The 23,437-nt window shown below is 50.0% G+C and overlaps 1 protein-coding gene across 30 annotated transcripts in view; it reads left to right on the forward strand.

Moving 5' to 3' along the window:
* The window catches only part of CACNA1C (calcium voltage-gated channel subunit alpha1 C), a 740,665-nt gene that overhangs the window by 682,580 nt on the left and 34,648 nt on the right, over positions 1 to 23,437 (forward strand). For 23 of the 30 annotated variants that reach the window (XM_028829106.2, XM_028829113.2, XM_028829109.2 and 20 more), the window contains 4 exons: positions 12,711 to 12,743; positions 16,333 to 16,461; positions 18,558 to 18,623; positions 19,885 to 19,976. In XM_028829106.2, the coding sequence (XP_028684939.2) occupies positions 12,711 to 12,743; positions 16,333 to 16,461; positions 18,558 to 18,623; positions 19,885 to 19,976 (320 nt within the window). The remainder of the gene's footprint in view (positions 1 to 12,710; positions 12,744 to 16,332; positions 16,462 to 18,557; positions 18,624 to 19,884; positions 19,977 to 23,437) is intronic. The other 7 variants (XM_028829112.2, XM_077953272.1, XM_028829122.2 and 4 more) reach the window with 1 other exon arrangement.

The raw sequence follows: 23,437 nt of genomic DNA on the forward strand, positions 1-23,437 counted from the left end.
CAGTGCTCAGCCCTGGCAGACACTGCAGGGAGAGAAACGGGAAAGACAGGACAGCAGTGGGCTCTGCCCTCAGGAGGTTTCCTTTCCAGACAGCAGTGCAGAGCCACACAAAAATCTATGTAGAGGAGCCGAGAGCCCCACAGCAGGAAACCGCAGAAGGGTGGCTGTAAGCTGCCCCCTTTTGCAGAGGCCCCACTGCAGCTGCTCCAGGGGTCCTGTGGGTTCTTCCTACAGTCGGTAAGGCCCCTATCACTCAGTCTGCCATTTTCTCCCAAACTATTCACGTCTTTAAAGAAGAAGAAAAAACAACAAAAAAGCATTTTCTATAAAATTTATACAGAAAAGGGGGCTCTGTTGGGAGTAGGGAGGGGGCCTGGACCCATGTAGCAGCTCCTGACATCGGAATAGTGGTTTTCTATTTACAAATCACTTTGCATTTATCTGACTTCACGCTAAACTACCCTTCGACAGGTAGGAACTCTCATCCCCAATTTGCTGATGCTAAAGGTGATGATGGAGAGATTAAGTACCTTTCCAGTGCCTCAGAGTCAGCCTAGCCCTCCTGGGGCCAGCTCACTTCCTGCTAGGCCAGAATTCCTGGTTTCTGTACTCCACAATGCCTTTTGGTAAACAGAAACCTCACCTGTCCCTCCCCGGTGTACTGCCACCGGCCACAGTTTACTCAGAACTTACGTTCTGTAATTGATATCTTAAATAACCACAGCGTTTTTTCCACTTTGTAAATAAGCGATAATCAGCCCCGCTGAGAGTTCCACTGCCCTGTGTCCTCCCACACTGAGATGCTCCAGCCCGAGGCACTCGTGGCTTTGAAGTGCCACTGAAGGATTGTCGGGGGACAGGGTGGCAACCGTGCATGTGACTGACAGCAAGAGGAGGTGTCCTGAGACCCGACACCTATTTCAGAGCCACTTTCTCCCTCTCCCACACAACTGATGGCTTCTGAACCAAAAGAACAAACATAACATCCCCCAAGGCAGGAAGGCGGTTTGGGAGAGGAGAAAGCTGGACTTGAAGTCAGAACACTGGCAGATTGTTGAGTCTTGCTGCTGCTTCCTGTCAGAGCATTACCAACATGCCCAAAGACTCTGTTTGTTCATCTGTCAGAGGAATGTGGTATTTACAGCAGTGTGTTTTGAAGCTCAAATAAGAGCATCTATTTAAAAACTCTATATAAACTGGTAACGCACTGTGGAATGGGAGAAACCGTGGCACCCAAGCAAATGACATTCTTTCCAAATTTACTGCTGGTGTCACTCAGAGGGCCTAGTCTCCAACCAAGACCTTTTGGTTAGTCTAATTATAACCTACAACCCACAGTCGAGAGCCCTGTTTCCCAGATATGCTTGGACCCATAGAGCTGGCCAACAGATACAACCGGATCAAAACCAGCACACACACACATACCACGGTCCATTACTTTGAGGCCTGGAGGGGCCTGCTCTGAAAGCACAGTCCGGCTTGACCCTGTGCTCACATAGCAGCCAGTGTGAGGGATGGCAGCTTAACTGAGCAACACCGCCTATCCTCAGAGGTCACTCCCTCCCACTAGATGGTTCTGCCTGTAGGACATTAGCCCTTATGGACAGCCCCAGCATTCTCTTCCCAAGCCCATGGGATCCTTCAGAAAATCCTGCATCCCTGGGCCCTGCTCCGGGCCTTCCCAGATATTTTGAGTCATACTCTCATCACAAGACATATGTTCCCAGGGTAGTCTATTTGGAAAGAGTCTACATTGTCAGCTTCAGTGTAATCCATGAGGGCATTTTACCTGTAACCTGCCGTCTTTAACTCCTAAACCCCTCCCCAGATGCCTTCTCCACCCTAACTTTCCTCCAAATCGTCCCCACATTTACACTCTCCTCACCTTTTCTCTTTCCCCGGCTATGGGGCCCTTCCTCTCAGGAACCATCATCCATTCATTCCACAGCATTCAGAGTCTCACTTCCTATATGTCAGGCACCGTTTGAGGCACCTGGGATCCATCAGTTGGCAAACCAAAAGCCCCTGCCTTCACAGATTTGCACTGTAGACGGGAATAGTCAGACAAGTCACAATGCAACAAGGACAGAAAATAAGGAACTCGTACGGTGTGTTAGAAGATGATAGACGTTTCAGGAAAAAAAGTAGCCTGATAAGGGGGCTCCAAGGTGCTGGGGAGCAGTGATGGCAGGCGCTGGTTTAAATAAGATGGGCTTCCTTAAGGAGGTGACAGTTGAACAACGTAAAGACATGAAGGAATTGAGGATTCTCCATGCGGAGATCTGGGAGAAGAGGTAGCACAGCAGGAGGAGCCAAGTTGGCTGGTGCAGACTGAGCTGGGGAAGGAGAGGCGAGGGTAGCAGAGGGGTAACTAACAGTGTCCTCATTTGGGCTTTTACTCTGAGCAAGAAGGGGATATACTGGTGGCTTTGAACAGAGGTGTCACGTGACCTGACTCTGGTTTTTAAAGAGACCAGTCTGGCTGTCTGTAGGAGTCAACGGTGGAATCTGGAAAATCATTTGGAAGGCAAATGTGGTCATCCAGGTGGAAGATGTCCATTGCATGGAGCAAAGTTGTGGCAGTAGAAGCGGTGGAAAATGGTCAGCCCATCACTCTGTTTTGCAAACAAAATTAACAGTGTTTCCTGACAGACTGCCTGGGGGCAGGAGGAGAATTGCCCAGGAGGACTGGGAGATTTGGCCTAAGTCAGAGAAGGATGGAGCAGTTAGGCAAGGAGGCGGGCTGGAGGCGGGGCCTGTGTGAGTGAGGAAAAGCCAGAGCACGGTTTTGACGTATCTGTTAGCCGTTGGAGGGGAGATGTCAGGTGGACACACTGGTCAGAGGCCTGGGGATGGAGTCATTCACAACAAGATGGTACCCAAAGCCCTGGCACTAGAGAAGAAGAAGCGACAAGAGGCAGAAGAGTGGAGAGGCCTGGGCCAGGGCCTCTGGTGCGAGGAGATCAGGACCCGCCAACTTCTGTTCATCTGGGAGATGCCTCTGAACAACTGCCAGATGTCACAAGAGGACTATCTTCAGGCCCCCTCATGCGGTCATGCTGAATTCTGCCTCAGTATCTGAGCCATGGGCCCCTGCCCTTTTCCTCCCAGTGCATCACCTGGGTCTAAATCCAAGCTTTTCTTCCTCTGTAGCCGGGGAGATAAGAGTGCAACGTCCTGCTGCTCTCAGGAAGCCTCTTGGTCTTCCTCGGTGCTTGGGTCTGAAATCATATTTTCCTGCAGTTGTTCATGAAAGTTACTATAGCATCAAAAGCTGCTCCCTAAACATCCCAAACTGGAATTAATTTGACTGCTTGGACCAACAGCATTTCCCGACACCCTTCTTTTTCATTCTGTATTTTAAAATATACTGAACAATAGAACGTGCTGGGCAGCCTGAATTCCTGCATTATGGACATAGAGAAACATTCCCAAGTTGTGAATGAAGAAGCTTTGGTTATGCTTCCAGCTCTGGTGACTTAGAGCAATGAACTCCATTCTCTGGGCCTCCATTTCCTTGAATGCATAAGTGAGGAGTGAGAGGTTTGGGATGGTCTCTTGCAACTCCGGCATGCAGTGATTCTGACTTGGGCATTTTCTGACAGCTGGAGGTGGACGCTTCATTGCCCCCATTGCCTTGCTGGGTTCTGAGGTGGTGTTTCCTGTCATCAGGCACCCATGGCTTCACGGGGATGATTCCTCCAGGGATGGAGTCGTCTGCATAGAGATAATCCGCAAAGCCACAGGGCTGAAGGAGAGCAAGGGAGGAGAGGCTCCCTTGGCTTTGGTGGAGCTCACGTGGAGATTCTGCAGAGAAGAGGAGCAGGAGAAAGACCTTCAGGGAGCAGAGCAGGCACAGTGAGGAGAAAGAACACTGGCCCTGGAGCTTCTGGGCACAGCCCACAGGAGGAATTGGTGAAGGCTTTGCACGATGCACAGACGTGTCCAGAGCAGGGAAATAAAGCTAAGCGAAGGTGGCAGTGGCTGTGAACATGAGGAGAAGAGGACCAACATGAGCACGACCTGATGAGCACGGACCAGGCATTGTGCCGAGGACACCATACACATGATCGGATGAAAACCAAGCGCTTGCTCTCCACATGAGGAAATCAAGGCTCAGACAGGACAAACCTCTGCCCAAGGCCACATGGTGAATGGGAGGCAAATCTTGGATTCAAACTCATTTCTGTCCAAGAATTGGCTCTTGTATTTCCACAGTGCCCGCTGGCTAAATCCCTGGGCCAGGCTGGCCTGGGCATGGCATCACTGAAGGGCAGGGCCCAGTGGTTCCTACACTCCTCATTCAGTGCCTTCTGGCAACAGGACTTGGGGTGGAGCTGTCTGACTTGACTTCTTTGTGTCGGTTGATGCTGCGGATGCTGGATCCACAAAGCCTGGGATCCCCCTGGGATGCTCAGACAGAATGCAGGCTACACCAGGATCCGTGTCTCTGGTTACAGGGACCAGAAGGCAAAGGCCAGGAGGCGTGGAGCAGCACCACTCCCTTTACCCAGTTGGCATCTGCATCTGCAGCTGAAGAAAGAGATGACGGGGAGCCAGAGGGAGCAAGCGGCGACAAGGCAGGGCAGGGAGTGTCCAGGGATCAGCATGTCGGGGTGCTGGTCCCAAGTCTTCCCCACCTTCAGGCCCTGAAAGCCTTTCTACTTTAGCATCTTTCCACCATAGGCCGAAAGGCACGACTTCCAGTAACTGTCACTCACTACTCCCCACAACTAGCAAGCCGGGCTCCTCTCTGAGTCTGGGTCCTGGAAGGATGGAGGAAAAGCAGTCAGTCCTGAGTCAGAGAGAGAGCTGCTTGCTACACGTCCGCCCCCTCAGGGGTGAGTCAGCTCAGCCTGCACGACTCCAGCCCTCTTTCTCGGCCTGCAACCCACAGTGCTTGCGTTGGACAGCAGGCCTGGCTCTCTCCGTCTGCCTTTGTGGCTGTAACCACGCCCACTGCCCCATGCCATGGCAGAGAAGGGGCTAGAATAGGCAAAAGAAAGGCAAGGCTGGACGGGCGCGGTGGCTCACGCCTGTAATCCTGGCACTTTGGGAGGCCGAGGCGGGCGGTCAGGAGATCGAGACCATCCTGGCAAACACGGTGAAACCCCGTCTCTACTAAAAATACAAAAAATTAGCCGGGCATGGTGGCGGGCTCCTGTGGTCCCAGCTACTCAGGAGGCTGAGGCAGGAGAATGCCGTGAACCCGGGAGGCGGAGCTTGCAGTGAGTGGAGATCGCGCCACTGCACTCCAGCCTGGGGGACAGAGCGAGACTCCGTCTCAAAAAAAAAGGCAAGGCTGAGTGCCCTCCGGCCGCCCATAGTTATGATGAGGGAGGAGGTTAGAGAGATGCGGTCAGAAAGCAGATCTGTCCAAGGACGTTAGGGTGTCCATACCTTAGAGACCACCTAGCCCAAACCCTTATCTGTTTATTCTTCAAAGGTACCTTGAGCATCTGCTCTGTGATATTGCTTGAGGATATGCTAATTTTCTAGGCGAGGACACAAAAGGCAGGAAATAGGTTACTCACGTTCACAGGTTTTCCACAGCAAGCTGACCGGAACTCCCAGTCAGTAGGGGGCTCAAGTGGGTGCTGTTGCCAGCCATTGTCTAGGTGACATTGGTGGGTGTGGCCTGAGCTGGTTCTAGGACAGATAGATTCAATCAAGCTCCGTGGTCACAGGACAGCTGGGTGGGGCAGAGCTTATCCTTGACACCTCCCTCCAGCCCCACTTCTCATTGCTGCAGCCTCCTGTTGCCCTCGGAGTCCCTTCCAGCTTCTTCCCACTTTGTGCAACACCCCCAACCCCAACAAACCTAATGCTACCAAGGTGCGTTGTTTCAGAATGAAGTGATTCCAGCACAGTAATTCGTGCTGGGTGGTAGCAGCTCAGTGAGCGGCCCTTCTAATAAATCGTCGTACCTTGAAGAGAAGGCCATGCTCCGCCTGCAGGTGGAATGTTGACTGTATCTCAGGTGAGCCTTCAGCAGTGTGACCCCTGAGTGGGGAGGATACTTTCGTGAGGTCCCTCCCCATCCTCCCTTTTCCTAGTCGCTCTTTGTAGAGCAACTAGGTTGTTTTCTACTCTGCTTCAGAGTACAGCTGGCCCTGGAGAGAGTTAGCAGAGCCACCCTCATTTTCCTAGAAGTGGGATGAAGCATCTGGCCATCAGCAGTCCCCTGGGAGGAGGCCAAAGGCCCCGGATCTCAAGGTCGAGGGCGAGGCTTGCTGTGTGAACTGGTGTGATGTTGAGGTTGAGGGGGTGGGGACAGAGAGACGGGCCTGAGAAGTGGCCCGGTGCAGGGAGTCTTCTCAAAAGCTTTGCCTTGAGAAGTACCCTGCAGGTTTGACCCAAAAGGTCCTGGGAACCTGTTTTTTTATAGGCATCCAATCTGGGTTCTTAATTCAGCTGTGTGAGATTGCCAGGGTCCTGATGCGGCTCTGACCCGTCCAGGCTCCCCTTGCCCTCTGCCTTCTGCCCCATACCGTGTCACTTTTTATTTTCCTCAGATGCTCTTTCCTTTCCTGTTCTCATCTTATCAACCCACATGTGACCCTCTATTCGCCTCCATGTTAGGGCGGAAGTTGCCTAGCACACCCCTTGCTGTGGCCAGACAGCTGATTGTACCTGACCTGACACTTCAGTGTCCGACACTTTAGTTCCTACAGGCTCAGCAACCTGCTGTTGGGGTTTTTTCCAGAAATCTTGTAAAGCAAAGGCACCTAGAAGATGCCATGAGCTGGTAGTGAGGAGACACAGGCAGGCTCAAAGATACGTAGGGTGCCTCGAGAAGCACGGCCATTTCTGTTCATGCCCATTTACTCTCATAGTTGGTGCTCCCACCCTGGAATCATCTGTTTGTTTCCTTTTTGAGTCTCTGCCCCTCCCTGCCTCACCCACTGTCTGTTTCTCTGCCTTTCTTCTCTATCCTGTGGCCTCTCCTTCTGGCATAAGGAATTCTTTGATGCAGTTGGCACTGCTGGCACACTGATTTCATTCGTTTATCCTTCATGGGCTTTTTGTTGGTGGAGGTTGGTTTGTTTGAATGACTAGATGCTGGGCTGTCCTTCCCAGGGGAAGATGAAACTCCCAGGCAATTGTGTAATCAGTCTTGTTTAGTGTGTTTCTGGTGGGTAATACCACCTTGAGAGCCATCAGGTTGCAGATGATAACAGTGAGACCCTGAGGCTTCAGCCACTTCCAGCCAGCAAACTGGTCACTGCAGCCAGCAGCACAGGGCATAGCTCTCAGCCATCCACAGCTTCACACACAAAGCAGGAAGAGCGAAAGAGGGCCAGGAGCCGCAGCCCCATGCTGGGAGCCCGCTGCCAGTCCCCTTGGGGCCAAAGGCCCCTTGAGGGAAGTTCTTAAGGGGCATTTCAACTCAGTGTCTGTAACTCCAGACACATATGAAAGGCAGGAAAGGCCCTCTCCTTCTAGCTGGAATTCCACTTGGGAGAAACACGAAAGCCCGTGGGCTTCCGACCTTGGGGAGGTGGCCGGGGACAGAGTTCTTTCCTTGGTCCCCGTCCATTTTTAGCGTTATCCTGGTGCATTCCCTGCCCTTTGTCTTCCTCTGCTCAGTGCTCCTCCCCCATCACTTCCGTCTCTCCATTCACACCAAACCAGAATGGGAATTCTGCTGAAAATTGCTTCCAACGACACATATCTCATTCATTTGCTCTTTTGTCTGAAAGCCACTGGCCTCTACCCTCGGCTCCTGTCTATCCCAGCTGACGTGTGTTTAACCTTCGCCTCTCTTAGCAAGCACCTGTTCATTCAACTGTAGAAGTCTTGCAGTTTAAAACATGCTTTACTTTGGCCTCCTTAAAATATCTTGCCCTGCTGCCATCCCCAGTGGCTCCAAGAGTCAGCACCTCCTGACTCCTCCTGAGATAATATGTTTCTCCTGGTGGGAAGGGGAGATAAAAGGATTATGAGGACCCACATACACACCCTTAACCTACACCTGCTGGCTCCTGACCATGAAGTTGGCATCAGATGTCTCTAGCAGCTCCTGACCCCTGCCATTCCCAGCTCTCTCTGTGCACCAGCCTGACCCACCTCCTCCCAACCTAGATTAACTCCAAGGTCTCTCTCTCAAAAGCCCACCCCTTGGTCTTCCTCCACACCATGACACCCCCCAACAGAACCAGCTGTTGTGTCTTGCAGATCAAATTGAGATTAGAGGTAGTACAAGCAGAGAAGTGGAGCATGGGGAGGGGGTACCAGCTGGATCGAGACCTTCACGTGGCTTGGAATGAAATTTATATCAGATCCACCTCCCTAAGTTCTGGACAAGACATTTAAAAAAATACAACAAGGGTTCTGTAGCAGGACCACGATTTAGAGACTCACAATCCCATGACATTACTTTTGACATCTGTTTCAGAGGTGCGTGGAATCTCAGTGACACTGAGGTCATAGCGTTATTTCAATGGCAGCCATTGGAATTGGACAGTCCTTTTCTGTAGGGCCAAGAGCCAGCCTTCCCTGGAGGAGATCAGAGGTCATCTGCACCTTTCAAAATCAGCCTGCCAAGGAGAATGCAGCCATGGCTTATGCCCCCTTCACAATGCTCTCTGGCCGCCTGACCACAGGAGAGTGTGGTGGAGGACAGCTGGGCTGGGTATTCCAGCCTAGAGATCTACTGCTCAGCCCCTGAATTTCTATAATCCTTACCCTTGGCTGTGCTTTCAAAAAATAATAATTATTTAAAAACTGTTTTTCGTATGGTGAAAAGCTATTTTTCAATTACCTTTTAAGTCTCCAGAGAGACCATGTAATGTGGCAACCAGGAAATTCATCCCGCGGCCACCCACACCATCCTGGTGGGAAAATCCTCCACCTGGGAGGATCCTGTCTCTGCTGGCCTCTGGCATTCCCTGACTATCACCCCTCAGCATCCTAAATGTGGCCTAGACCTGGCATTCCGATGAAAATAAGTACACAGTGACTGCCTTCCAGAAACAAAGACTTCATCCACTTAGGTGTTACTTCTCATTTGACCCTGAGCTTAATTCAGAAAGACGGCTTTCCAGAGACCTCCTCTCATTAGCTGCCCTGCACCGCTCCTCTCCTCAATGCCACTTCTGCCAAACCAAGGCAATCTGCATAAGCATACTGAAGGAAGGAAATCGGCTCTCCTTTCTATTTGCCCTGAGCCTGTTATCTGGAACCACTAACCAGAGCTCTCTCTCTCTGAAAACGCCCGACCTCTGCCTCAGATACGGAGTAATAACCTCATTTCATTTATATCAATTACGTGAAAAAATTAAGTTAATTGCCCTGATATCGTGCAATCGTTGAAAATTACCAGGTCATTAGAAAACAAGGATGAAAGAGTTGGCTGCTCAGAAATTTCTCCACGCCTACCATTAGTGGAGACAGTGCCGTATTAAAAATCAGCCAGAATGTTCAGGTTATGTAAGCAGCTCTGATGGCTGCTGTAAAAGGGGAATGCAGTCTCCAGGCTTGGGGGCGTATGTCTTCAGGGAATCCTACAGCCCGTTTCTTCCCCCAGAAAGACCACAGATGGAGAAACTACAAACTAACTCAAAGGCCCCGGCAGCAAATCTGGGAAAGGGTCAGAGATGAATGGCCCAAGTATTGATGGCTACCAACAAATTCTGAATTTACATGCAAAGGTAGAACTGATGCTTTGTAGTTTCTCAAGGCGCCATACTTGATATTTAAAGAGAGTGGTAAACCACAGAAACATGTCTCTGAGCTAAAAGTGCTGATCCTGGGATACCACAGATGTCCAACTCCAGCAAGTCCAATCTTTCCTTCCATCTCAGAAGGGGATTCACTTGCCAAGGGGAAAGGGTACCAAAGACCAACGATGACTTGGGTTCATGTAGGAAACGTCTAGGGCATCAGTAGACCTTGGAGGCCTTGGGGGTAGGGGCTGTGTCTTAGGCTGCTTCCTATTGTTACCATGTAGAAATCACTCAGGTGTTGCTCTCTGATTTCATCGTGAATGGTTTTTGGTTTTTGAGACCACAGACCTTGTAAACGTAGCTCCTCATGTGAAAACAAGTTTGTGTGGTGTTAGAGGCAACACTGTCTCAGCTAGTCAAAAATGCCCTGTGAACGGTATGGCTTAAGGCTCAAGAAAAAGTGAATCTTTGAGTCTCTAGATTCTTCCAAAGTTGGTCTCTTAGGAAAGTTGTCATTACCGGGGCGGGAGAATGCCACACATAGATCTCAGAAAGTCTTCATTCCTCCTCTTTCTACTGTCCTCATAGCTGCTCCTGACTTTTTCTTGTCTGCTATTATAGAGACATGACATAGAAAATGTTAAATCAATACATGTTATTAAAATACAAAATACTATCAAGATTATCAGAACAGACCTAAAGTCAAGTCTTGAAGTGAAATATGACTTAAATAGATGAGGTCTTAAATGGGAGCTATAAAATGCAACAAGAGAAAAGACAGTTAAGACAAATGTTTAAAAATCTAAAAATCCCAAATGAAGGATTCTGAATGTTTAAGAAGTAAAATGAAACCGGTGTTTTTGTTTTTTTTTTTTTTTTTTTTGGATGCCTAGAGGTTGGTTCAATTAGGCCAGGTAAGCCAAATACCTGGGTGTGTTGTCAGAATTATCTCCATTTTGGTCCTGTTCAGGCTGGGATTGACCCAGAAGACCTTCAAGCATTTGCCCAGGGTTCTTAGAAGTGATGAGCAGCTGTGATGGTTTGCAGGATGGATCCAAGAGGCCAGCAATGGCTCAAGCTTCCTGGGAACTCTGCCCAACACTCTGGAGTTAACGTGGTGTAGGTTACCTCCCTCTGGGCCTCCCTCCCTGCCCCACTGAAGCCTGAGAAACATAGAACTCCTTGTCCATGAGCAAAAGAGCCCAAGCACTGGGCCAGGAGCGGGGCAGAACGATGCCAGAGGGTAGCCAGACCCGACCATCCTGGGCAACTATCACACACCAGAGGAAAAGGGGTTTAGGTGCTTTGCCAAGAAATTTCTTCTGTGCATGCCTGTATGAGAGAGAGAGAGAGAGTGTGTGTGTGTGTGTGTGTGTGCACGCGTGTGTCTGTCTACCTATGTTTGTCTCTGTGTTCAAGCTCAGCCTGCTAGCCAAATCCTAGGGACCCCACACCCTGCAGTCACAAGGATTGACCTGGCAGGTGGAATCTTCATGAAGCAGAAGCTGAGATCTAGAGAGTCAGATCTAGAGTGTTCTGTAAAAGCCTAGAGAAGCGTCCCTTTCTTTCTCTTCCCTCACCTCACCCTATATCTTCACCATCCCCTAAAAGGACATCCTACCAACTAGCTATGAAAAAAAAAAAAAAAATTTTGCTGAGAAATCTGTTACCCAAGAAATATTTCCAGGCTGCAAGCAAATGTCTAGTTGTGCACATTTCCATCCTTCAAAAATTCCATTACACGTTTTCCTTGTTTGTACCTTAAAAACAAATACAAGAGCAACCATCTGAAAGTGGAGGGTAAAAGCCAAGTCCTGATTTTCTAGAAAGAGTTAGCAGCTCAGATGGTCAAGATCGGTTGGGGCTGAGCCCTCTGGGCTGGAGCCCAAAAAGGAAGGGCATCTTCCCAGAGCCAGGCTCCAGGAACTTGGGGAGAGGGCTGGCCCTGGGATACTCACCAGACGCCAGTTTCTTTAGCTTCTACCCCCAAATGAGTTCAGCAGTCAGACCCGTGAGAACAGCTTCCTGGGGTGTTCGTATCCTGAATTGTGTGCAGGGCTTTCAAGTTTAGGAAACAATTCAACACTCATTATTTCATGCCAATGGCCAGGGCTTGCCGCATCTATAGACTAACTGCTAAGCAAGGCCATCTCTTGCCTGAGCCTGAGCTTTGAGAACAAGCCCCATTATGGAGTGAGTTGAGGCCACCTCTGGAGGCTCTCCTCAGTGTTGACTTGAAGTCATTCTCCCCTAAACCTGAGACGCCACTGCCCTTGGGCTGCTTTGCTTAAATATATGTGGGCAAGGATAGGCCCTGGGGTTAGCGAGGCCTCTGTCCTTCAGCTGGTCCTGCCTGGGGTAAGCGAAAGTGCATAAAGCCCAAGTCCTCAAAGGTTAACAATGGCTAATTAAATTAAAACAGGCTTGGCACAGTGGCTTACACTGGTAATCCCAGCAGTTTGGGAGGCCAAGGCAGGAGGATCACTTGAGGCCAGGCCACGAGTTTGAGACCAGCCTGGGCAGTATAGTGAGACAAAAAGAAAAAAATTTAAATTAGCCGGGCATGGTGGCACGTGCCTGTAGTCCTAACTACCGGGGAGGCTGATGTGGGAGGATCATTTGAGCCCAGGAGTTCAAGGCTGCAGTGAGCTGTGATTATGCCACTGCACTCCAGCCTGGGCAACAGAGCTGAGACCCTGTCTCTGAAACAAAACAAAACCAAACAAAACAATTACAAACCTCCATCCACAAAATCCCAAAGACCTCATCTGCTTATGTAATAATATTACGGGTGTGAGTTTTAAAGGTCTTAGGCAGGAGAATGCCTGTGGGTCCTTGTTTGACATGAGACCCAGCAACACAGACCCCACAGTCTCGGGGATGCCCCAGGACCTGCCAGGCCTACGCTTTCACATTTCTTTCACTTGTTTCCTTTTGCCCTCTTCTGCCACTGTGTTGCTCCTGTGTTAGCCAAGACCTAGAGTACCGGGCATCTTCCTAGGAGGCTCATTACAGCTTATCTCTATCTGCCTTTCTTTAAAGCCAGCTGAACATACCCAATGCTCTCCCTCTATGGTAAGACCAACCCTCCCGACCATGCTCCCGGCTTCCGTGTCCCCCTCTAACACCCCTACTCTCCCCACCCTGATCTCCAGAGTCCCTGGGAGCCCCGCCTGGCTCTCACTGCATGTGGCCACCGTGTCTGCCGTGTGCCTTGCCTGCCTGTTCCCTTCTCGTGTGAGCTGTGAAGATGCTGTTTGTGCAGTGGTGGTGTTTTACCCCTGAGCTTTCCTTGGGGTGGTAATTCACTGTGATCTTGACTATCTAACAAGCCACTGGGAGAGAATGGGACCTGAGGGCCATTTCCTGTTAAACGCCCTGAGGACTCCACGGGCCAAAGCCTCTGACCTTAATCTGATGTGAGAAATTTGCAGAGGGTACCTATGAGAGCCATGGGAGGGCTCCAGGGTAAGGAGGGAAGAAAGAGGTGTTCTAGCAAGGGGATGGAAGGGCGGACGATGATTCCTATTCATCAGTGTCTGCAGCTCCTAGCTTCCCTGTGCTTCAGGTGGAAGTCCACCATAGAAGGTTTAAGCTGGGATTTGTTACTGAGAGCATGATTGAATTTCCAGGCACTCCAACCTTGCTACCCCTTGCATTTTTCTAAATTCCTGAAGTCCATTAAAATTAGGCTACAGCCACTGTTCTGCAGCAAGCTGGAAGCAGAAAAACGAGCTCCGTTGATTGGATCACTCCTGTGGTAGGAGTCTCTGATTCACTTTGGCTAATGTGATAAAAGAGACGCCATTCAGTGTGACCTTGAAGCCTCCTTGGCCCAGGCTCCTCCAAAAGGCTGCCGTTACGCATTTCAAACCGGGCCAAGTATGAGTTTTTAGAAGGACCAGTGGGGTTGACTGACCAAGCCGCAAAGTCCACAGACCGAGGCAAGCTTGGGTGGGTTGATGTGTTCGCCAGTGCAGCCAGGCAGGGCCAGGCAAGGCTGCCACAGGAAAGGCTGAGCCTGGGGTGCTCTACCCCGCTTCCTGGGGACGCTGCTTCCTGGATCAGCCGTCTGGATCTGCCTCTTTTTTGCATTGTCATGTGGTTTATTAGAGCAAATTGATGTGTCCAAATGGCAATGTGTTTGTTCCCCTTCTCCAGCAGCGTTAGGAAACTGCAGCCACAGGGGAGGGTTTTGAACCGTGGAATGGAATTCACACTGCAAGCTTGGTGTTTGGTGTTTTCTTTTTTTGTTTGTTTGTTTTGTTTTTTTAACTGAGCAGATCCAGATGCCCCTGTGGCACCAACTTCTCAAACTCTTGACACTTGGAGCTGAAGTTCTCCACTTAAGCTTGTTCTTTCTTTTTTTTCTCCTTTCTCGAACATGGTGGAACTGACAGCTGAGTTACAAAATCCTAAGCCTCCTCTGCATACTCCTCTGGGGGAACACAACCTCCTTTTAAGGAGTGAAAATAGAATTTCAAGTAGATACACAAGTGATAGAAATACAGAGATTAAGGGCATCAAAGGCTTCAGAACACACAGGCAGGGCAGAGCCCAGGGCAGGACAGGGCTGCTGCCTGCAGCTCTCGACCCAGCCCCTCAGGTAACTGTGCAGCCGGTCCTGAGACCCACCAGTCTGTCCCCTGCCTTGAGGGGAATGGGAGCCTTAGGAGGAACTGAGGCAGCTCTGATTTTGAAACATAAGAAATATTTTTGCTCTTCTCCTGTCTGGAAGGTCTGGAAAGCAGGAGAGGTCTCTAGCTTGCTTGTGTGCAGAGTGGTGGCTGCCTCCGGGTCTCCCTGCCTCCCTCATAATCTCCTGTCCTGCATAGTGAGGGAAGCGGCCTCTGATGTCACACCAGGGTCGGCCAGAGCAGGCAGTGCAGTTAGAAGGGCTTTAGCGCTGGATATTGCCAGGGAGAGTCTGACCTAGAAATAATTCAAGATAAAAGGCAAGGTAAAGCAAGGAGTGGGGAGGGCCCAGGTGGCCCCAGTAACAACCTGAGACCTCCCACCTCAGGGAGGTGTGGACGGGAACAGTAACAGGAAGCCCCGAGGGTCCATTCTCTCCCGGTGCCCGCAGGGCTGGGTGAGCTGCACTAGCTCCGGATTTGGCAGTGGCTCCCTCCTAGGTTCCTGCTCACCAGGCCGGTGTGGGCAGAAGGAGGAACAAGTGGGGAGTCAGCTCATGTTCTCAGGTTTGGAGGCAGAGGATGGCAGGGCAGCCTGTCCTGAGCCCTGGCCAGGCATGTGCAGGTCCAACAGCAGCAGCCCAAGCACCTCCACTCGCCTTGGTCTGCACTCCACCCTTCCTCCCCTTCACCTTCCCTTTCCCCTTCCCCACCTCCACTCACCTTGGCCTGCACTCTACCCTTCCTCCCCTTCACCTTCCCTTTCCCCTTCCCCACCTCCACTCACCTTGGCCTGCACTCTACCCTTCCTCCCCTTCGCCTTCCCTTTCCTTCCCCACCTCCACTCACCTTGGCCTGCACTCCACCCTTCCTCCCATTCACCTTCCCTTTCCTTCCCCACCTCCACTCACCTTGGCCTGCACTCTATCCTTCCTCCCCTTGGCCTTCCCTTTCCTTCCCCACCTCCACTCACCTTGGCCTTCACTCCACCCTTCCTCCCCTTCACCTTCCCTTTCCTTCCCCACCTCCACTCACCTTGGCCTGCACTCTACCCTTCCTCCCCTTGGCCTTCCCTTTCCTTCCCCACCTCCACTCACCTTGGCCTTCACTCCACCCTTCCTCCCCTTGGCCTTCCCTTTCCTTCCCCACCTCCACTCACCTTGGCCTGCACTCCACCCTTCCTCCCCTTCACCTTCCCTTTCCCCTTCCCCAGGGCCCCTGAGGGAGACCATCTGCAGGAGCATCACTTGCAAGGGAGGCCTCCCCTCTCTTATGCTGCCCCTCTCCCTTCCAGGGTTTTGTACAGCCTGGAGGGTTGGAGCCTCCTAGAGGCCCCAGGGCAGAGGGGAGTAGGAGGGCAACAGCTTCAGAGCAAGGGCTGCAAACCAGACCCTCTCCAGCACTGAGTAGCCCCCTAATCCCTCCCTTTGGGACAGGGGCTGTGGAAAGTAGAAGGAGGTGATACAAGGGAAGTGCTGGAGTCCCAAGCAGCTGGGGCATGAGGCCCCTTCAGAGGGCCTCAAATGCACACATACCCACAGCTGGGAGAGAGGCCATCCACCAACCCATGTCCTCAAAGAGTGCTGGGCTCCACTTAGGATGCAGGACTCTCTGCCCAGACAAACGGGAGAGCGGTGAGGGCTGCTTCCTCAGCACTGCAGAGGCAGGGGCTCCCAGGGCAACTGGCTCTGGGCCCACACGATTCCAAAGCTTGTGGTAGTTCCTGATGGAGTTGTCTGTTCCTCCACCCAGGGCATTAAGAACTAGGAATGAAGGGGAAGTGGGGAGAATGAAAACACAGGAGCACAGCCCAGCGGCCTGGGCACGGTCTAGCTCTGCAGAGAGTGGACTGAGCTGTCCACTCGTTACAGTGGGCGGCTGCCCTCCCAGCTGAGGGGTAAGTCTAGTGCAGCAAACCCTGGCCTGCCTTCTGCCACTGCCACTGAGGTCTGTATTTCTCGGAGGGGCCCTTCTGTTCTCACCCCCCTCTTGCTGTGCTAACTGCACCTCCTGTTGCCGACGGGTTCCAGAACGCAGAGGAAAACTCGCGCATCTCCATCACCTTCTTCCGCCTATTCCGGGTCATGCGCCTGGTGAAGCTGCTGAGCCGCGGGGAGGGCATCCGGACGCTGCTGTGGACCTTCATCAAGTCCTTCCAGGTAGCCGCCCCTCATGTCCTGCGGCCTGGGGATCCCAGGGCTGCCGCCTGGCCCAGAACACAGCTGGCACAGGGAGGAGCCCTCCACTCTGGGGCCCTGCTCCTTCCTCTGTGTGGCGGAACTCGACCGCTCTACCTGGCTCCCTGTTTCCGCACTGAGAGGCTTAGACGAAGCGTGTGGTTTCCAAGGCAGGCTCAGAGCCCGAGAAGGCCAGGTGGTAAAGGAGGGATGGGAGCTACGGGGAGGCGGAAAGGGTCTGCCTGACTTTTAACCATCATTTATGTCTTTCTCCACAAGAATTTACTGGACCAAGGGGTTTTGTGGTAAGGAACAAACCTGAAAAACATGGGCCTGGACAACCTGGTGACCGCTATTGCCCTTCGAATTCAGCATTTTCAGAATCTGGCCCATCGCCCTCCTCCTCGCAGGCATTTCAGCAGCATCTGCTGACAGCACCTGTCATGTCCTCGGCCAGAGTCGCAGGACCCTGGTGTCCTCCGCTCGGCTAGACAGGCCTTTCGAATGGGCCCAGGACTGCCTGGCCACGTGATGCGTTCCTTTTCTCAGCCACTGTTTTCCCGTTAAAACAGAATGACAATCAGCCCCTGCCAGCTCGGAGGAGCCTTTGTAGGGTTGAAGTTAGGAGAAGCAAAGCTGCTGGGCCACTTGACTTCCCCCAGATGAGTGCTGAACCCGTGAAGGCGGTTCATGCTTCCCTGGGCTGGCGGAACGCAGGCTTCTCTCCCACCATGGAGGGGCCGCTCTCAGCCTTCCCCAGACCAGAATCTGTCAGGGAAGCTCCTTTGTGTGCCCCACCCCGGCCAGTCCCCGCCTGGGGACAGGGCGTGCCTGGGCCTGGTCTGGTGTGCCCATGGCTATAGCTGTAGCCAGAGGAAAGATGCCCATCCCCGCTCTGCCCCCGGCAGCCTCCAGCCAGGGACTGACCATCCAAGGCTCTCAAGGAAGCTCCCAATGGCCAGGCTTCCTCTGAGCCGCCAGGGCTGACCCCCGCCTAATGGTGAGCTGGGGCTCCTGCACTCCCAGCCCGGGTCGGCCCAGGCTCTGGGGATTCGAAAAAGTAGGCCCCAGTGGAAGCAGGACTGCCACTGACTCTGCACTTGGGTGCACGTGGAACCCACAGCTGTGAGTGGCCATACTCGCCCTGCCCCCCGACATCTCCCGGGTCTGGGAAGAGACGCAGACTGGGTGACTGCGAGGGCCTGACGGTGGCACAGGCGTTCGGGCCAGGCAGCGGGCGCCTGCTCTGGCTGCACCCTCTAGTGACCGGCGGCGGCTGAAGCGGCGCCTGGGAACACGGGCCGGGCCTCCCATCCTGGGGACCATGGCCTCTCCCTAGAAGTGTCGGGGGCTCTGGAAATTTAGTCGTCCTAGTTGCCAGGCAGATAATGCATTAAGCGAATAGAATGTATGGAACCCAACTCTGTGCAAGGCGTGCACTAAGCACTTTATAAGCCTTAACTCATTTAAACCACAAAACCTCTGAGAGGTCATTACTATTATTTCCATTTTTCTGATGAGGAGACTGAAGCTCAGAGAAGTGCCCCAGCTCTCATAGATAGAAAGTGGCAAAAACAGGATTTGAACCCATGATCTTTCTTTTAAATTTTTCCTTATTAAATGTTTTCATTGCAATAGTAATACCCGCTCACTACAACTAGTGGGATAGAATGAAGCTGTGTAAAGGAAGGGTGTAACTTGCCACTACCCCACTCCTCCACAGGTAACCACAGTCAGCTGGGTGCTGTCCACGATTTCTCCCGCCTCGTACAAACATACCGCACATGTGTAGTCGGAGGAGGCTTTGCTCTTTCTTGATTGTTTTGCCCAGGTAGTGTCGCACTATGTGGTTACTCTGCGGCCTGCTTTGAAAACCCAGCTGAAATGGGAAGTCAGTTCCGGTTTCTCAGACCTTCCCCCAGGTTCCCCGTAGTCCTGTGGGACTCTTGGAAGTGTCCCCCAGCCCAAACCGGGCAATAGCTGATGGCCGCAGAGACAGGGATGCGGCGCTCCCTGGGAAGGGGCCCAGCTGGCCTCTGCACTCCGGCCTCATGGGAGTCTCCTGCACTTCCTTCCAGGCCCTGCCCTATGTGGCCCTCCTGATCGTGATGCTGTTCTTCATCTACGCGGTGATCGGGATGCAGGTAGGGAGGCTCCCATCACGGGGCTCCTGGCCTCCTGCTCTCCTCCTCTCCTGCTCTGTCTCTTCCCAGTTCCCAGCACCACATTCCCTCACGCCTTCCTCCCTCCCTTCTCCCTTTCATTCCTGACTGTCCCTCTCCCTCCTCTTCCATTTTCTGAGGCCCAAAAAGCCACAGGAATGGGAACTTTCCCCAAATGGATCTCCTGTAGGTAACAGGAGAGTGGCCAGGTACAGAATACACAGCCCAGAGAGCTTCCCTCCCCGAGGCCTGGGTTCTGCTCTCGGTAGAGGAAAGACACTCCTGAGTTATGCAAGGGGCCTCGGGAGAGACACAGCCCCTTCTCAAGAAACAGCAGCAAGGTGTGTCTGCCCAGCACCCCTGTTTGTGTCCAGGTCTGATGGGCCTGAGAATTACCCCAACCAGATTCATTGGAAGCTAATGACTGAGAGGGAGGGAGGAAAGAAGAAGGAAGCAAGGAAGGGCAAAATCAACACAAGGCTCACCACATCAAACGTGCAGCAGTTTTCTGGGGCCTCCCCTCCCAGGTGCCCACTGCACCTTTCACCACAAACCTGGAGCTCTCCATTCCCGTCTCCGGGCTCCAGCTTGAGGTCCCAAGGTCAAACCTGGCAGGACGCCCACAGTGGCCCAGAGCGTTTCCTTGGCCGCTCCTCCAGGAAGTCCCCTACTTACTCATCGCAGAAAGACCCAAGATTCAGTTGCCAAAACCTTTTGAGACTAAAAGAGCTACCTTGATACCTGATAACGGTGGCAGTTTCTAAGATAAGCACAGCTTTAAAAGACCAGGAAAAAAAAAGGGATTTCAGGAATGAATGAAGCCTGCCCTAGCCCCAGATCACTCACTCCACATCACTCCGAAATGCAAGAACTAAATTTGAAAGAGTGCTTGGGCGTGCAGCGCTGAAATAGCAAAGAAAATAACACAGTGCATCCTGTGTTCTGTCAGAAGCAGGGTCCCTGTCCCAGCATCCACCACTCTCAGCCCCAGCTCCCACCGGGCTGTAGGGACCTGCCTGAGGCTGTGGGCTCTTTGATTCTCATGCTTGTCCAGTGTGGGGATTGTGCGCAGGGGCTGGGTGGGGCAGCAGGTGCCTGCCAGGTTGCATGGGAAGACTATTCAGCTTGTGGCGGCCAGTTCCAGGGACACCTGAGACCCCTGAAGAGACCATTGAACAATGGTGGGAAATTAGGATCCTCTCTGTCCACAAATCACTAAACACCTCTTTCTTCCCTCTTCTAGGTGTTTGGGAAAATTGCCCTGAATGATACCACAGAGATCAACCGGAACAACAACTTTCAGACCTTCCCCCAGGCCGTGCTGCTCCTCTTCAGGTGGGTCCCTGAGGACACAGGTGCACAGATACACACACACCTGTGTGGTGCCACACTGTGGCCTGGTGGTAGAATGAAAGGGAACTGTTTCCCAGGGAGTAGGAAGGGAGAGGATGTGTGCTTGGTGTCTGCCTGACAAGGAGGCCAGTGGGTCCATTGTCATTTATGATAACTTTCTACAGAGAAACACACTATGCACTGGCACACCTGCTGGAAACCAGCCAAAACCATTAGGGGAGCAAAAGTCACATGCTGAAAGCAGCCTGGCTTAGAGTCTGAACAGGCCCAAAGCCAACCTGCCAACATGCTTTGCGACCTTGAGCGAGACATCTAACCTGAACCTCAGTTTTCTCGTCCAATAAGTACGAATATCTATCACTATACCAGCACCTGTCTGTGCCATTTGCTGTGCTGGACGCTTATGTCCACATGCACTGGCGTCATCCTCATTTAATCCTCAACACAATACTAGCAAACTGAATCCAGCAGTACATGAAAAAGATGATACATCATGATCAAGTGGGTTTCATTCCAGGGATGCAAGGATGGTTCAACATATGCACATCAATAAGTGTAATACACTATGTTAACAGAATGAAGGAAAAAAGACCCACATGATCATCTCAATAGATGCAGAAAAGCACTTGACAAAATTCAACATCCTTTCATGACAAAAACTCTCAACAAATTAGGCATAGAAGGAAGGTACTGCAACACAATAAAGGCCACATATGACAAGGCCACAGCTAACATCACACTTAGTGGTGAAAAGTTGAAAGCTTTTCCTTTAAGATGAGGAACAAGACAAAGATGCCCACTCTCACCACTTCTATTCAACATGATAATACTGGAAGTCCTAGCCAGAGCAATTAGACAAATTTTAAAAAGTTATCCAAATAGGAAAGGAACAAGTGAAATTTTCTGTTTGCTGATGACATGATCTTATGTATAGAAAATCCTAAAGATCACCAAAATCTATTACAACTGATAAACTAATTCAGTAAAGTTGCAGGACACAAAATCAACACACAAGAATGAGTAGCATTTATTTACACTAACAATGAACTATCTGAAAGAGAGATTAAGAAATCAGCCCCTTTTACAATAGCAACAAAAAACTAAAATACTTAGGAAAAAATTTAATGATCCATAAACTGAGAACTTATAAAACATTGATAAAAGAAATAGTTGTGACACAAATAAATGGAAAGATATCTTGTGTTCATGAATTAGAATAATTACTATTGTTAAAATGACAATAGTACACAAAGCAATCTACAAATTCAATGCAATTCCTATCAAAATGCCAATGTCATTTTTTATGGAAATGGAAAAAATTATCCTAAAATTCATACGGAACCACAAAAGACCCTGAATAGCCAAAGCAATCTTGAGCAAGAAGAACAAAGCTGGAGGCACCACACTGCCTGATATCAAAATCTGTTACAAAGCTATAGTAACCAAAACAGCATGGTACTGGCATGAAAACAGACACATAGAGCAATGGCTCAGGATAGAAACCTGAGAAATGAACCCACTCATTTACAGCCAATTGATTTTCGACAAAGGTGCCAAGAACACAGAATGGAGAAAGAAACAGCTTCTTTAATAAATAGTGTTGCCAAAAAGGAAAAAAGGGAATTACTTTGAAAATCATCATTAGCATTAGACTTTTAATTAACAAAAGTATATATGTAATAGAAGACAATGAAATAATATGTTCAAAATTATGAGGAAAATGTATTCTTGAACCTGGCCCTGTATATGCAGTCTAATCAGCATTCAAGTAGCCAAGCAAAATACATTTCCAAGTGTTTAAGAACCCATAAAGTTTACTGCCCCACATAAGTCCTCCTTGAAGCAGTTACTCAGGCTGTATTTCCACAGAATGAAAAACGAATCAAAGAAATAGAATGAGCAGAGTAATGATATGAGTGAAAAAATAATGAAGTTTAGGCCGGGCGCGGTGGCTCACGCCTGTAATCCCAGCACTTTGGGAGGCCGAGGCGGGCGGATCACAAGGTGAGGAGATCGAGACCATGGTGAAACCCCATCTCTACTAAAAATAGAAAAAAATTAGCCGGGCGCAGTGGCCGGCGCCTGTAGTCCCAGCTACTCGGGAGGCTGAGGCAGGAGAATGGCGTGAACCCGGGAGGCGGAGCTTGCAGTGAGCCAAGATTGCGCCACTGCACTCCAGCATGGGCGACAGAGCGAGACTCCGTCTCAAAAAAAAAAAAAAAAAATGAAGTTTATAGTTGTGAGTTTTGAACAAGGACATTATAAAGTTTATATAAAATCTACATAATTGTTAAGGGGAAAATGTACAAAACCTTAATGACAATTTGGAAGTAATATTTTATGTTACCTCAGCAAGGTAGGAAGTGAGGTAGTAGAAGAATTAGAAACATAAAACCACGCTAAGGTTCTTCTCTTGTTTGGGGATAAGAATAGATACTGTTTAATTCTGTACATAACTAAGGGAAAAGTGTGTATAAATATAAATGTTAAATACTTAAAGGTCAATCACTAAAAAAATAGAAATGGAATGTATACATTCCAAACCACTAGAGGAAAAAGTAGATAAAGAAAACTTAGCAATTCAGCAAAAGGAAGGTAAAGCAAAAGTAGAAAAATAAATAAATAAAACATGGAAATTAGAATAATAAAAGGAGATGGCAGGAATAAGAACAAAGATAATTACTAAACTTATTGAGCTAAAGTTCACTATTAAAAGATAGATACTCTGATGCTGGCTTTAAGAAATCTAGCTCTAGCCTGTTTATAACAGTTATAGTAAAACAAAATGACCTAAAGAAAATGAAAATAAAAGGACAGAAAAATGAACACCATGTAAGGCTCACAATGTAGATGTAATAATAGCAGTAGCAGAAGAAATAGAATTCCAGGTGAAAGGCATTAAACAAGACAGAGAGGGATTTTATGCTGATAAAGGGTATAATCCATCAAAAACATGTAACGGTCATAAAACTACATGAGCCTAACAATATAGTTTGGAAATGTATCAATTACATATTGATAGAAGTATAAGGAGAACACAAACACACACACACACAGTGGAAGATTTAATACAGGTAGTAGAGCATGACAGATCAAATAGACCAAAATAGAAAAAAGGGTAAAGAATATCTAAGTAATACAAGTAACAGACTTGATCTTACAGATTTATACTCAATAAATGGCCAAAAAACCACATTCTTTTTAAACACCCCAGAAACATTCACAACAATTAGCCAACATTTAAGTCACAAAGAATTTAACAAATTCTAAAACTGCTCTTACTTTGATATAGCAAAATTAGAAATTAGCCATAAAAACAATAACCTCTCCAAAATCTACTTAAAATTTTGGCACTCTTCTTAGTGACTCAAAGCTGAAACTACCATCTGCAGTCATGTGCCACATGATGACATTTCAGCCAATGACAGTCTGCCTAAAATTAC

Source organism: Macaca mulatta, chromosome 11, assembly GCF_049350105.2.
Source record: "Macaca mulatta isolate MMU2019108-1 chromosome 11, T2T-MMU8v2.0, whole genome shotgun sequence".
NCBI classification, from domain to species: domain Eukaryota; kingdom Metazoa; phylum Chordata; class Mammalia; order Primates; family Cercopithecidae; genus Macaca; species Macaca mulatta.